This window comes from Nycticebus coucang, chromosome 22 (assembly GCF_027406575.1).
Source record: "Nycticebus coucang isolate mNycCou1 chromosome 22, mNycCou1.pri, whole genome shotgun sequence".
Lineage (NCBI taxonomy): Eukaryota > Metazoa > Chordata > Mammalia > Primates > Lorisidae > Nycticebus > Nycticebus coucang.
In genome coordinates, this window is record NC_069801.1 from 40,469,771 (window position 1) to 40,485,244 (window position 15,474).

A 15,474-nucleotide genomic window follows, 5' to 3' on the forward strand; every position below is an offset into this window, starting at 1 on the left:
AAGTAGTAGTGACAGGAGAAGGGAGGAGAGAAGAAACGGAGAGAGAAATAATGGGAGAAAAGGAAATATTTTGATTTCCAAAAGCTCAGACCAGAGTGAAACAATGTGCCCAATTCTCCCCAGAGGCTTTGTAGGTCTACCTTATCCTAGCAAACCTGAACCAAGTTCTGCTTCCTAGGCAGGAACTCCAAATGAGTAGCTAAAAGCTAAGAAGATATGACAAAGCTCCTTTGGGTCCCAGGAAGCAAAACTATCCTCCCTCCCTCCTTGCCCACCCCACCTTTTCTAAAGCAATGATACAACAGTTACCTGAGGATGAATCTGTGGCTTGTCGCACGTGGCCTCAAAGTCCAGCACTAAAAAGTAGTGATACCTCTGGGGAGGGAAGGACACCATTGCCGCCATGGATGCGCCAAAGCCGTGGGCCGCCAGTTTTCTGGTGGATATGGAGCAGAACTCCGGAACACCACAGGGAGAAAATAAGTGGGAGCCCAGCACTTTTCTTGCTCTTGAAAGTAAATACGAAGAAAATCGAGCTGCTCCAGTCTGTAAAGGTGCTAGCATTGAACATCCAGAAGCATCTAAAACTTAGGGGAGGAAAGTTAAAAAAAAAAAAAAAAAAAAAAGAACAGAGATCCTGGGTTACTCCCTCCCACTGTGGTCCCTCTTCAGGAATATCCAGGCAACATGAGCCGCTCCCTTGTGTTTCTAAATCATAGCATTTATTACTAAAGTTCAAGATCCTAATACCAGCACCTGCAGCATTATTACAGCTCTGAGTCTCCTGGATCATCCTCAAAACAATATGCAACACTGGCCTTCATCTTTAAATGGAGCTCTAAAGTTCAAAAGAGAAAAAAGAAAAATTTTGCTGTCACTTCTCAGGTGGTAACAGTTAACATTAAAGCTCTGGGTCCCAAAGCAACATGAGGTGACCAGTCCTAGGAGATAAATAAGACACAGTAACACAGCAGAAATGTCCAAGATTCTCTCCTCAGCTCCATTAGGAGCCATTTGCCCCTGGCTTTCCGGTCCGATTCTTGACATCTCTCCATAGCGTCCTCCCTTTTCCCAAGGTGAAAGCAAACAAAGCTAATCACAAGGGAGTTTGCTCCCAACATTCTGGTGATTCCCCAACCCCCACGCCAGTAAGTGGCACCCTGGGGGGATGAACAGGGCCTGGAGAGCACAGCTGGCAACAGCCTTAGGCCTTCTCATTTTCTACCTTTAGAGTCACTTTGTACATAGAGGCCCTGAATGAATGCAGGACTTTTTAAATAGGGAAGAACAAGAAAACCCAGATATGGAAGTAACAGGAACATTACTAAAAGTCCAGTAAAGTTTTCTGAGTGAACCTCTGCAAAAAAAAAAAAAAAAAATTGAATCATTTTTTTCCTTTAAGTTTTCCCTTTAAATTTGCAGAATCCCTGCTCCTCAAAGGGCTAAATATAAAAATCAAAGCCTAAGTTTTACTCACAAATAACTCAAGCTTCCTTAAAAAGAAAAAAAGAACAAAGCAGCAATATTGTGTCCTTCCCCCGTTATACCCAACATTCAAATTTCCCTCTACTTTAATCCTCAAGCAAGAAATCTCACCACTAATACAGCAATGGCCACAGTTTATGCTCTCCGAAGCCCCATTCTAAAAAAAGGCTTGCCTCTGAATGGCTGTGAGTAGACACTGGGCTCCCTCCATGTAGGGTGGAGGGATAAAACCTTGTAAAGTCCAGAGCATTCAAATCAACAAGGTCACTACCACCTGAGCAGAAGTGGACAATGCCAAGTATCACCTTTCTTTCAACCTCTCTCCTAACACACTGAGTAAACTACAGATACTTGCCTGCATATTAGGATATATACTAGCCTAGGTCCTCAATTTTGCTATTCTGATAGTGAGGTTTCAGGGAGATTCAGTAGCACTAAGACTGAAAATATTTCAAGGTCAGCAAGCATGGCACTTGTTTCCACCATTATTTTATAGCCTCACCAAAAATGCAGCCAAACTTCTCAGCCCAGTAGACAAAGGCTGGCTTGAGTTTCACTAAGGAATCCCCAGGAAGGCAAAGGAGATAATATCCCCTGGAAGCCAGAAGCTAATATAACTCTTTACATCACTCACTCCTAAATAGTACTGGAAGTCTTGCTGAGATGGGAGAAACGAGGCTGCTCAAATCACCCATTCGAGTTTGGATCTTAAGTTACTCAAGGCCTTGGAAATTCCTCTAACCCCATGAAGTCAAGCCATGCATAAAGATTTTTGGAAGTCTTAATGTTCTCCAATGTGTGTACAGTATGCACACAGTACATAGTCACCCCGTCTGCCAAACACTACAGGCAATTAAACACTGTGATTAAGGAGGCTTTACAAGTTTGAATCCTGTTTTCACCACTATTAGCCATGGTACCTTGGGTAAGCTCTGTTCTTCAATTCCTCACCTATAAAATGACAGTAATAATAGCACCTATGCCTTAAGTGAGAATAAAATAAGACAACACATATAAAGCACTAAGAGCAGTGTCTGGCACATAAATATTAGCCTACTATTATTATTACTACTATTATCGTATTAGGCTTTGCCTGCCTGGCTAAGCCTAGATTCCCATATTCTGGGTCTATAAATCCAATTAGTGCATAAGGCAGTGTCAGAGAGTAGCACTGATATCTCCTGCATCTCTAAAATGTTCTTGACTTTCCATAGAATATACTATATATGCCCTGTTCCCTCCATGGACAATACACTGATGGCCAGTGGTCCTCTTTCCTGAAGGCCTGGCTCTCTCACCTGATTTCACTCACATCGAAAAGCTCTTATAGAAAGTCTTGAAAGCAGACATTAGAAGGCCAGACCTCCAAATATCCACAATCACTGGGTTCCACACTTCCCTTACTTCTAACAACCAAGTTCAGCTCAAGCAAGATACAGAGTAACTCTTCTTCTTTCCTACCTGAAAAATTCAATCCTAAAGTCATTTAGGTGGCTGGAGGGGTGTGGAGGGAGTGTCAGAGCCCAGGCAAGGTGAGGACATTCACATGGAGTAGAGAAGGGATGGTGTAGCATGTGGAAGCCAAGTGGGGGTGCAGACAGCATCCATGTTAGAGGCAGTCTGATGTGGGGAGTCATAGGCAAGGTAAAAGAGGTACCTGTGAGGAGTAAAGGGCAGTGACAGCAATGGGAGGGATTGATTAAAGAAGTGCATATATTAAGGATAACAGGAACCAGGTTTCTCACTGTTAGAGCAAGGAGTTAAAATATGGCAAGAGAGAAAATCTGTGTCATTGGATTGGAATTGGCAGGAAGAGCATGAACTCATCGTTTCTAATATAGACATAAATCTAAATGTGAATATGAATATATATACACACACACAAATATACACACATGCATATACATTTTCTAACTCTGTCTAAGGAAGGGTCAGGAAGCAGCAACACTCAATAGCAGCAACACTCAATAGCAATGAGCATACTTAGCACCCAGTTGCCTTCTGAATACCATTCCCCACTAAAAGAATTAGGGCTCCTTAGAGAAATGGCTGATTCCAGGACTGTGGTAAGAATGTACAAAATGAGCCTCGAACATTTTGTTGCACCAGAAAGCAAAGAAATGCCCAAAGAATGATGGGAACATATTAAAGAACACAGAAGGCACCATGAAGGTGGCCAATAAACAACGACAGTAATAGACTATAATGGATTGAACAAAATACAAAACCATGAGTCCACAAAAAGAGTAATTAAAGTTTGATGGGAGATATTTACATAGTTTCAAATTATCTCCCCACAAAATACTTCTTAACTATAATAAGAAATAATTTTATGATGGAGAAAGCTGAAAAACATTATCTTAATAAGTTATCAATATCATCAATAATGGGATAAATCAAAATTACACAACATCTAAAAGGATACAATGAGAAGAACAAAGTATCATTTTTGTGACAGTCCTGCTGAAAATGCACAACCTAAATCTAACTATGAGAAAATGTCAGACAAATTCTAATTTAGGGACAATCTACACCATACCCAGCCTGGGAATGTTTACTGAGGACAGCTAAAGGAGACCAAAGAGACTTGATAACTAAATGCAACCCATGATTCTAAATTGGATCATTTTAGGACAACTGACATTCCAGGACAACTGACAAAACCTGAATGGTGTCTGAGGATTAGAGAAAGGTAACATCTCAATGTTTATTCCCTGATGTTGAAGACTGTGTTGTGGCTAGGTAGGAAAATGTCCTTGCTTGTAGGAAATATTCAGGGTGATAGGGCATCAGGTCAGCAGTTTAACCAACAAATGGTTTGAGGAAAAAGTATTGTACTGTACTTCCAACTTTAATATAAATTAGGGCTATTTCAAACATTTAAAAAATTATTTTTTAAAATCTAGGTGCAACATGGTTAAAGAGAATTTAAAAACAGAGAACAGATGGTATGTGAGGGAGAGATCTTCCTGTTGTGTCCCAAGAAGATAGGTAGGCTGCACACTCTTCTCTAGCAGGGAGGCAGGCAAAAACCAGCCCTCAAAGCATCTCTAAACCCAAATAGTTTCTCTCTACCTAGCTAAATCTCTATCAGAAGAGTACCACTCAGTGGCCCTCACTGGCACTCCTGCCACCATAAAGCCTCAACAGGAAACACCCATGTACCCCTACAGCAACAGCCCATCTTCCCTTGTACCCCCTGGCATCCTAAGGATTTCTTTTTTCTATTGATGCTTTATACTTTAGTCACAGGATTGTAGAATGTAAGTCTATAGCTTATAACATCAACTGGGACCAGAACTCAAACAAAACAATTTATGATTCTGTGTATTTCTACACACTATCTTTCATCAGAGACCAAGATTTATACACATTTAATCTCAGACATCTCTTTCTTTCTCCTAGCAAATTAAAGGTAACAGCCTGTGGCATGGAGGAAAATCAATGACTCTCCCCTCAAAATGAAGGGACCAGCCCCCCAATAGGAACAGGGGAGGGATAAATAGGGACGGCCACAGAGCCAGCCCAATTTGGAGAAACAGTCCTAACCACAGCCCCTGGAGGACAGTCTCTGTGCAGAGTATTTACACAACAGACACCAATGACTCCTCTGCAGCCATTACTGTCTATCAGGTAAATAACATATGTGCCAAAACACACATTTAATGAGGGGAATAATATGCCTTTATAAAAAGACTCAATCTGTATTTACCTGAGAGACCAAAGAAGCACCAAATCACCAGATTAGTGGGACCACAGAGGAGTTGTTCTGGTGTCTTGGGTAAATAGACATTTTACAGCCTCCATTACTGGAGGGGGAAAGGGAGTACAAAGGGAGAGGGTCATCCTTTAACCTCCATGCAACAGGCCAGGGGTGCCTCAGTCATGGGAAAAGAAGAGGGCCCATATGAAACACGTGGTCTACTCTACTCCCACCACACCTCCCCAGCCACATACGTGTGAACCCTCTGGAAGTGTAGAGTATGAACCATCCCTGGATTCAATCCATTCCATTAAAAGCCAGACTGGGAGGCAAGGGTACATTCCCCAGAAACTTCAAGGTACAAGAAGCAGGTTGTGAGCCCAGCTGACTAGAAGCACCTGGGACTACTCATAGTTTCCTTAGTTCCCATCCCAGAACTTTCTGAAGGTTCCCACAGTAGAAAGGAAGCAGGAACTCTAAAACTGGCTTCTCACCTCAACAAAACAGTCTCCTCCTCTCTACAACCAGTTGCTGCCATGGCTTATAGCTGTAGCTGCTTCTATTCCAAGGCACAGCTAGGGAACGCTCTCCCAGCTTAGAAGCAGCTGCTAATCCCAAACTCCATGCAGAGCTAAAATTACTACAGGCTTTCAGGAACACCTGTGGCAACATCGCAGGTTTGCTCCCAATTTTGGCCTGTCTCAGCAGCTCAAGCACATAAAAAGAGGCCACTGCTTGCGATTTGCCTACCCTTTGCTAAACCATCAGCCACTCCCCAGTAGCTCAAGCAAACTCCTTCCAAGGGCGAAAGCCAGAGAACATCTTTTTCCAAGTCAATTGTGACCCCACTGCACACTAAGAGGGCCAAGCCTTGTTTCCTAACACACTATAAATAAGCTAGAAGTGGAGGGAGGACAGGGTATGGTACTATCATCCCTTTAAGTACCTCCCACTCTTGTAGACAGCATCTGACTCCACAGAGAGACATCTAGAATTATTAAATACTTCTATAAAAGAAGGGAGCTACTGTTGTTAATATTTAAGAGAAAAGAGAAAACATTTTCTGAAAATCCACCACAAGCCAGGTACTATATTGGCCATTTACATAATTTATCTCATTTAATCCTCCCAACTATCAATACATGAGGAAACTAAGGCTGAGGTGCTCAGCTCTTTGGGGTCTTGGTCTCCACCGTGTTTACTGGTCCCCACGACTAATTCCCCCATCAACCATAGAGCAACAAGGTGTATCAACTTCAGTTTTTCTTCAGAGGTAAAAAAACTTTACTAAAAGTAACTCAACTTTTAAGTAATAATTGTGTCCAAATCATCCCAATTTATTCATTAACTGTTTTATACTTTAAAAAGTATACCCCTGAGCACAAAAGCAGAAACAGAAAGAAGTGCCCTGAATTAACACAACTTCAGCACAAGAACTAGAAGCTTCCAACTCAAAACACAATTCCAGAGGACCAAATCTTTCCATCTTAGAAGAGAATCTGTAGGAGGCAGGGTTACAACTAGCTCTCACTTGGGTCCCCAAATTGATGTTCCCTTTTGTAAATCTGTGCCTTGGTTGAGTGGTACTCCCTCAGTTTTGGAATTCACTTCCATTTTCTTGCCAGGCAAATTATTACTCCTTCAAAATCCAGCTCAAATAATCCCCATTTTAGTAGTGTTCTCTGATACCCCATCATAAAGTTAATTGGTTAAGTGTGATCCAGTAGCAGACTTATTCCTATTTCACTTTTATCTCCCTATGTTGTAATGTTTCAAAGAGTTAGGGGAAATGATGGAAGACAGCCATAAAGGTGTATGTGTACATGTACGTAAAAAGCATATTTAGCATAATTCTTTGACTTGGTTTTTGTCAGACCTTTATTGCATTTTAAATTTTCAAATAGCATGAAATTCATTTTTTTTTCTTTTTTATCTAAATAGTACATGAGTTTTTAAAGCCTAAGAAACACTGAGCTAGATCCTTAAGAGCCAGGCCCACATTTTATTTATTTCTGTAGTCCCAGCACAGGACCAGGAACAAAGTGTGAGTAAATGTTTGCTCAATGAATTAATATGCCCCAAGTCATGATGCCAAGTGCTCTGGAATTAAAACATTGAAAGAACAGAGCAGGGTCTAAGCACCAAACAATGCTTTTTTTCTTTCTTTCTATCTTTCCTCCTAGCCTATCCTATTCTGTCCTCCCCAGTTAGAGAGAGAAAGAGAGAGAGAATTGCCCTTGGGCCAGAATACTATTAAAAGGATTAATTTAGGGACTGGTGTTTGGATTGTCACATCCAATCACTACCCACAGATCTACAGTTTCCCAAATCAGGCTCATGCAAAGAGGAATCAATTGCAAGGACACAGAGGGTCTGAACAGGCATACTAATGGCCTCCTGAGGTGCCAGCAGCCAGCTCTGACACTCCCATAAATTATCTGCCTTTTGATTTTACCTGTAGCTGTGGGGCATAAGGCACAATTTTGAACATATCAAAACAATCCCTCTAACCCAAAGCTCCCCAAGGAATGTCCCCTAAGAGGAAAAGGCTAAAAACAATGACCCAAAGGGAATCTGTGTCCCAACAGGTCTGGTCCTAGCAGTCATCAATTAAAACTCAACAGAACCAAGTAGATAAAGTGGGCCCAAATCAAGCCCAACAAATCCAGACAAGGCATGCCTTAGACTGCAGTTCTGCAATGACTATGCATCTCTCACTCAAGAGAAGAGAAATAACAGCAATAAACTAACTCAATTTCATCTGAAGGCAAATCTGCACTAGCTTTGACAGGCCCTCCCAACATGACCTCAGTGACCTTAAGTGGCAACCCACTTAACCTTCCTGGGCCTCAGTTTCCTCACAGGGATAGCAAGGACAAGAATGCTGACCACCTGACCCACTTCTCAGTGTTGGTGAAAAGTAATAAAAAACATTAGAGAAGCACTTTTCAAAGATGTAGGGCCACATGAGTGACAACACCAATAAATGACCCCAGACAGACAGGGAGGAATGACTGATCACACTTTGGTGAATTTCTACTGGGAAGCTGCTCACTGAATTCACATTACTGATGGTGCTGGGACTAAGGTCCACCCTGACAAAAGTTCTGGTATTCTGAATGGATGGAACCCCTGCTGTCTGAAAATTTTCCATTATGAAGAGTGGTGCCTTCTTTTACTTGTTAATTCCTCCTGTCTGCTGGCTACCACTAACTACCAGGGTCTATGTTTCTATCATATGGATACAATGACAACTAAACACAGTAAGTCAAAGGGCAAGTCACTCAACTATTAGCTGCTTTTTAAAAAATTATTGTGCAAAATATTAGTAATAAAAGTTATCAAGACACTGTTCTAAGAGCTTTACTTACATTATCATTATTAAATCCTTTAATCAACCGTATCAAGTCCCATTATCTCCATTTTACAGATAGCAAACAGAAGCTCAGAGAGGTAAGTCACTTGCCCAACGTCATATAAACACTGTCATCAGAAACCTGTAAGCTTCCCTCCAGCAATGCAAGTCTACCTGGGGCTTGTAGGAAGAAGAGATAAAGGGAAAGAACAGACACAGTACTATTGTGTCTAACCTACTCAATGGACATTCAACAAATACAGTAGTTTATTTGGATCCTGCACCTGACATAATATGTGAATTGAGAGATTTTTTTCAAAACTGGGAAAGGTCACTGGTCTGCTACAAGCAAGGAAAGGAGAGACTGAATAGAACATAGAGGCAGTCCCCGAGTTACAAACATCCCACTTATGTACAACTAACACTTCTTAATGGAGGTCATTACAGTAAGTCCCCAAGTTACAAACATCTGACTGATGTTGGATTCGCACTTACAAATGGAGGCTATTACAAGTAAAAAGTAAACATATCTGTTCCAACTTACATACAAATTCAGTTTAAGAATCGACAGAACCTATCTTGTTCATAATCTTGGGACGCGTTGTAAATAGAATGAGGACAGTACCCTGGAAAGCTTAGGAAAATGAGTCATCCCATTTTCAAGAAGTTCAAAATAATGGACATTAAGCTATGAGCCCTAGAACCAAGGTCCCTTCCAGGGCTCCATTTTTATTCTATACTTCCTTCGTTAGAATATACTTCCCAAAATCTTTTAATTCACTCTGTACCAACTTTCCCTCCCTCCATCATTTCCAGGCTGTAAAACAGGAGCTGGTATCTCCAAAAGATTCTTTGATAGACATCCTACAAGCTCTAGCAGATGGCTGGGAAGTTAGTAAAGAGAACCAATACACACATATATGCAAAGAACAGTTACATTCAGTTTTGAGGGCCAAAATATTGCCACAAAAGAGGAAATATAAAATGCTATGCATATAACTGCCACAGCTTCCTGACTGGCCTTGCTTTCTTTTTTTGTGTTTTTAATTAATTTATTTTTTTATTGTTGGAGATTCATTGAGGGTACAAGAAACCAGGTTACACTGATTGCATTTGTTAGGTAAAGTCCCTCTTACAATCATGCTGGTTTTGCTTTCAATACTGTCTATCCCTTTAATCTATTCTTCACACTGAATTAGAACAAACTTTCTAAAACACAAATCTACTGTCAATCTACTGTTTCAAACCTTTTAACGGCTTCTTATCTGATCCAGGGGTGAACAAACTATGATCCATGGGCGAAATCCATTTGCCACCTGATTTTTATAAATAAAGTTTAATTGGAACACATCCACGCTCATTCATTTTCATATCATCTATGGCTGATTTCATGCATAACCACAGAGTAACTGTGATAGAGGCTCAGGAAGCCTAAATATTTACTATATTGTCCCTTACAGAAAGTTTGCAGACCCTTAATCTTTTTTCTTTCTCTTTTTTTTTTTTTTGACACAGAGCCTCAAGCTGTCCCCCTGGGTAGAATGCCCTGGCATCACAGCTCACAGCAACCTCAAACTCCTGGGCTCAAGCAATTCTCCTGCCTCCGCCTCCAAGGTAGCTGGGACTACAGGCGCCTGCCACAACGCCCGGCTATTTTTTGGTTGCAGCCGTCATTGTTTTGGAGGGCCCGGGCTGGATTCGAACCCACCAGCTCAGGTGTGTGTGGCTGGCGCCTTAGCTGCTTGAGCCACAGGGGCCAAGCCCCTTTATCTTTTTTCTACTCCCCCCCCCCCCAAACAGATGTAATCCTAAGAGTTTATAAAATTCTGGTCTCTGCTTACCTTTCCTGCTTCATCTTTCCAATATTCTCCTGTCCCATACCCACTAAGCACTCTAATTTCTCAAATTCAAGGAAGTTCAGATACTTGGTCCCTCATGTCTTCATCTAATTCTAAGTGAAGAAGTTATTTCCTCTGCGAGGCTTCTCCTGCATCCACAAGTCTGGGCTAGTGACCCCTGTGAGTACTCCCAAAGCATCTACACAGTTCCCTCACTATAGCACTCTCAGAGGATACCATACCTGCCTTTTTATTATCTATCTCTCTTATGAATACAAGAATATCAGGGACAGTGGCTATCTTGTTCACCACCACAATCCCAGGAACCATCAAAGTGTTTGGCCCTTAGTTACTAAACAAACAGCTTCCAAATCTCTGGATATCTATCAGCAGAGTTGATCTCTTTAGCTAACCTCAATCCCTGTAAAATGGACATGGGTTGAGATTAACTACCCATCCAAAGGTGACAGCCCAAATTAAATCAAGAGCCCAAAGGCCTTGGTCAAATATACTATCAAAAGCCAAATAAATGTGTTTCTTCCTATTGTTTTAAGATGTATATTTCTTGGGGGTAAAGAACTATTCTGGCTCTATACAACCATCCTAAACCTAAAGTGGCTGCTTATGAGATGCCCATAAAGAAATCATGACAGAACTTCAGTCTGGTTCCCCCACCTCCAACTCTCACCACTTCACAGACTTTGGGTAAGTTTCAATATGCTTTGAGCATGCTGAGCATTGCTGCATTAACAGAAGAAATTACAGAAAAATACAATGTGCACCATCCCCCACCCTCTACCCTCCAAGTCCAAGTACTTAGAAGAAGTCAAACCAAACTTAACCATGCATGAGGATTCTCACCTCTTCTTACTTCGAAGATGCCAAGACTGGCTGCTGGGGATGCTGAAGGTTCTGTGAGAGCTGGAATGCCCCAATGCTGTGGATAAATACACATCTCTGCAACAAGTCTATTTCAACACAAAGGATCAAAACCACATTAAGAATCATACTACATCTCAAACACCTAAACTCAAACTCTGGGATAACAGGTCTATCTATGTAAAAAGACAGTGCCCCTACAGAGATTTCAGAAGCTATTGGTATTACATTTGTTTTGTAATTATTTTCATGTTCTCTAGTAGTATACTTTTCCTCCTACAGAGGCTTACCTCCTAGAAACACTAAACATTTACCATATCTGAGCCAGGACTGAGAAAGATAGTCATAAAGTGGTAGCTCTCTGGATGAGTTCAGAATCCTAGTCTAGTTAAGGAAGAAAACACTGGTTAAGGTCGACAATATTCAGAACTCTGGAATTACGGCTGGACCAGGACTCATGGAGGGGTTGGCTCCCACAAAACCACAGGCCATATTGCAAATGGCCACACGGACCGAGAAATACTTTCAGGATACTTCCAAATCTGCCTCAAGTTCTAAAAAATGTTACGGTGACCTAAAGTCAAAACATCAATGGATATGTATCATATTTATCAACTAATTTAGATATTCCAAAGGATTAGAAGTTGCAGACATACCCTTGTAAGCTAGTGATGCTCTCTGCACAAAGAAATACCTAGGATTAGAACCAATATATTCCTGTCTAACATTCTACACATTTAAGACTTTATTCAACTCAGATCCCCTGGGAAAAGGCCACTCACCAATTTACTACAACACAAAGAAAATACTTTTCAAAATGAAAGGGAATAAAAGCACTTTTTATTTGGAAATTTCAAGTTGGAAGGAGAGCTCTTAGTCAAGCTCTATGACCTAGGTAGCGGATTATTTACAGGATCTTTGGGCAGGAATTGTTAATGAGCTTTTAATTTGGAGTGCTTAAGTTGCCAAAGTGCTCTGAGCTCCAATGAAGCACCACAGAATCCATAAAGGAAACCTTATCAATCACTTCCTAGCAGCCCTTCCCCCACCCCCCACCTCCTGATGAAAGGCAGCCAAGTGGGTTTCTAACCAAGATCACAGACACACATTAGTGAGTCACACTCCAAGTCCCTGTTTATAAATTGGCTTTTAAATGGTGGGGGATTCAAGTATAATATACTTAAGCTTTAAGCATGAACCCACTAAAACAAGACATGCTGTGTATGATAAAGTCAAAATAAAGCAGAATTTGATGAAGCCAATTTCTGGAAGAAATTCTACAATCAAAATCATTCAGCCAATCACAACCTACTATAGTTTAAAGACTATAGTCTTTAGCCAGTGAGATTCGTGTTTTATGCCCTTCAGCTGGGAGACTGATGAAACATCTGACAGGAGTAAACGCCACTAAGGTAGGCAGAGATGTCTAGCAGAGCCAATGATGTCACTATTAGTCGCAAAACCCATCCCTAAGGACAAAATCCAAAACCCTACTGAGGGGGCCTCACAGCCAGCACCTTCCAAGTCACCAAGAAGCACTTCATTTTTAAGAACTCACAGTCAAGCCTCAATCCAAGTTCCTGCTTTTTTCTGTTTGTTTGTTTTAAGAAAACACTTGTTGCTGGACCATTTGCAGGAAAGGCAAACATAAAGCTAGCCAAGTTAGGGCCCTTATTCACTCTTTCCATCACTCCTACCACTGCTTCGGATTTACAAAGAGATAAACTGCTAACCCTGAGTGTGTGCGTCTGTGTTGGGGAGGGGGGAAGGAGTGCTCTATCTACATTTTCTTGCTGTTTCTAACCTCTCGGTCAAACCTCTCTTCTTCTTCTCTAGTAGTCCCACCTACAAAGTCAGCCCCCTTAATCAATTCACCCGATTTATCTCCAAAAGCCCTGCCCCTCTCCCCCTCCACCAGAACATTACTCAGTAGATCATGCATCCAGGGTGAGCACACGGGCCAGCACCCACGCCGCACAAACCGTGCGCACTGCGACCCTCACCCTGCAAGCATTAAGCAGGGCCCAATCTGGGGGCCACTCGGCATAACCCACCCCAGGGTGTTGCCCCCAACTCGGGCCCATCCAAGTCCAGGGAAGCGTAAGGGGAGGGGCAGGGGGCCAGGAGACCAGCCCGCCATCCCAGGGCCGCCCCCGCCCTCCGTCAGTTGCAGGAGAGGCTGTTGCCATGGCAACGCCCCCTCCTCGGGGCCAGCGCAGCAGGCTCCCTCCAGGTGCAGGCCCCGATGTCTCCCTCGGCCTCAGCAGGCGCTCAGTGCAGTTGACGGCGGCGGGCGCGGCCCGCACCGACTGCCACGACGGCTAGGCAGAAGCAGGGCCAGCTCCGCCCGTCCCCCACCGCCGGTTCCCGGCCGCCTCAACAGCGGCAGCCCGCACCACGAGTCCACAACACACCGACTCACCTCCGCGCACTCTGACCCCGACCGATGCAAACGACGGGCGGGCTCGCTGGCCAACCGCTGGGCTCGCCGGCGGCCCCTTTGACCAATAGGCTGTGGTGGGGCGGGGTTTCTTGGCTCCAAATGCTTGCTCTCCTGCCGACATGCGCGCTAGGGAGTATCAAGATGGTGACTCCCGTCTGCCGGCTTTATGGGACTTGTAGTTCTCAGCCTGCATGTCCTCAAAAGAGAAGGCGGGGCTGAAGGCACTTAAGAGTTGTGAAAGGAATTTTTTTAAAAAACTAAAGCTTTCTAAAGACTAGAGCGACCCAGGTACACCCCCCTTCCTTTTCCCACCTCTGATATACCCATGAGGTGAATATAGGCGCATAAGGTGACAGATTCTGTTTAGATCATACGTTCTCGTGATTCGTTCATTCAACAAGTAATTATCATCATCTCTCTGATGTGGGCCTGGGGAAGACCTGAGAGGAGGCGGGATTCAGGCTAAAAAGGAAATGCTTAGACTTCAGAAGGGTCTTTCTAAGGAAGCAGGAACTGACTTGTTCAGATCCATTCAGAGGAAACTTTAGGTTCAGAAGGATTCTGGCCACAGCTCTGGGAAGCTTCCACAGTTGGTCTTTCCAGTCAGGTGGAGAGAACTCGGACCAAAGACAGAGATGTGTATTTTCATCTTGGTTATGCCTCTCTAGGAAGTCCTGGGTACGAGTTTGTGATCTGGAAAACTCCAGCCTTGGCCAAGCCACTGATGGCTTTGACAGCTTCCCAAACAGTCAGGACCCATCTTCTGGGCCCACTTTCAGTTACCAAGCCCTTCTGTGTGCCATCTGCATGTTTTCACTTAAGACAATGACGTCATTTGGGAGCCCTACCACCTCTGAGATCTGACCTTAAAATAATGGCTCCCGCCTAAATTTGCAAGTGCCCGGTAGTCTCCATTATCAGAAAATGCCTCCTTAGAGACGGCGCCTGTGGCTCAGTGAGTAGGGCGCCGGCCCCATTTACCGAGAGTGGTGGGTTCCAACCCAGCCCCGGCCAAACTGCAACAAAAAAATAGCCGGGCGTTGTGGCGGGCGCCTGTAGTCCCAGCTGCTCGGGAGCCTGAGGCAGGAGAATCGCGTAAGCCCAAGAGCTGGAGGTTGCTGTGAGTCCTGTGACGTCATGGCACTCTAGAAAATGCCTCCTTAATCCCACCCACATAATAGGTTAGGCGATTCTACTACATATCTACAGCATTTATCACTGTTTTGTAATTGTCTATTTCTTTGTTTTCGCTCCCCTAGGCCTGTAAGCTCCTTTAGAAAAAGCATTATTTCCATATTGTTCATGCTACATTAGTATTATCCAGCACAATACCCAGCATAAAGCAGACCTGCAATAAATATTCATGAACAAATGAGAGAACAAACAGTAACAAGGGCAGACTTATTATCCTAAGGTAACTACAGTGGAGGCACATCTGCCTATCCCCTGATTCTTGGAGCTAGAACTGGGTCTTCTGCCTTCTCTTGCCTAGTCATAAACCCCAGTTGATCAATCAGTCTGCATATATTTATAGTTCCTCTCTTAAGTGTCTGGTACTGTTTCTGTTGCTGAGGATCCAGTGATGAACAAGACACACAAAACCTGGACTTACAAAGAGCATTTAAATTTGAGAGCAAACGGGAGCAGAAGAATACACAATAAACTATTAAGTAAGTAAATATAGAAATAAGACAAATAAGAGGCAAGGAGATAGCTTTGTTATATCCTGAGTTCTGGTCTGAGAATAGGGCATAGCCAACCTTCTTGGCCA

The 15,474-nt window shown here is 43.0% G+C and overlaps 1 protein-coding gene across 10 annotated transcripts in view; it reads right to left on the reverse strand.

Moving 5' to 3' along the window:
* The window catches only part of ERI3 (ERI1 exoribonuclease family member 3), a 139,467-nt gene extending 125,764 nt beyond the window's left edge, over window positions 1-13,703 (reverse strand). For 2 of the 10 annotated variants that reach the window (XM_053577428.1, XM_053577424.1), the window contains exons 1-3: window positions 13,315-13,690; window positions 11,243-11,318; window positions 310-587 (exon numbers count right to left, since the gene is read on the reverse strand). In XM_053577428.1, the coding sequence (XP_053433403.1) occupies window positions 310-587; window positions 11,243-11,318; window positions 13,315-13,449 (489 nt within the window). In that variant the 5' untranslated portion in view covers window positions 13,450-13,690. Of the gene's footprint in view, window positions 1-309; window positions 588-11,242; window positions 11,350-11,574 lie in introns of all 10 variants that reach the window. The other 8 variants (XM_053577429.1, XM_053577427.1, XM_053577433.1 and 5 more) reach the window with 7 other exon arrangements.
* Between the last annotated feature and the right edge of the window lie 1,771 nt (window positions 13,704-15,474).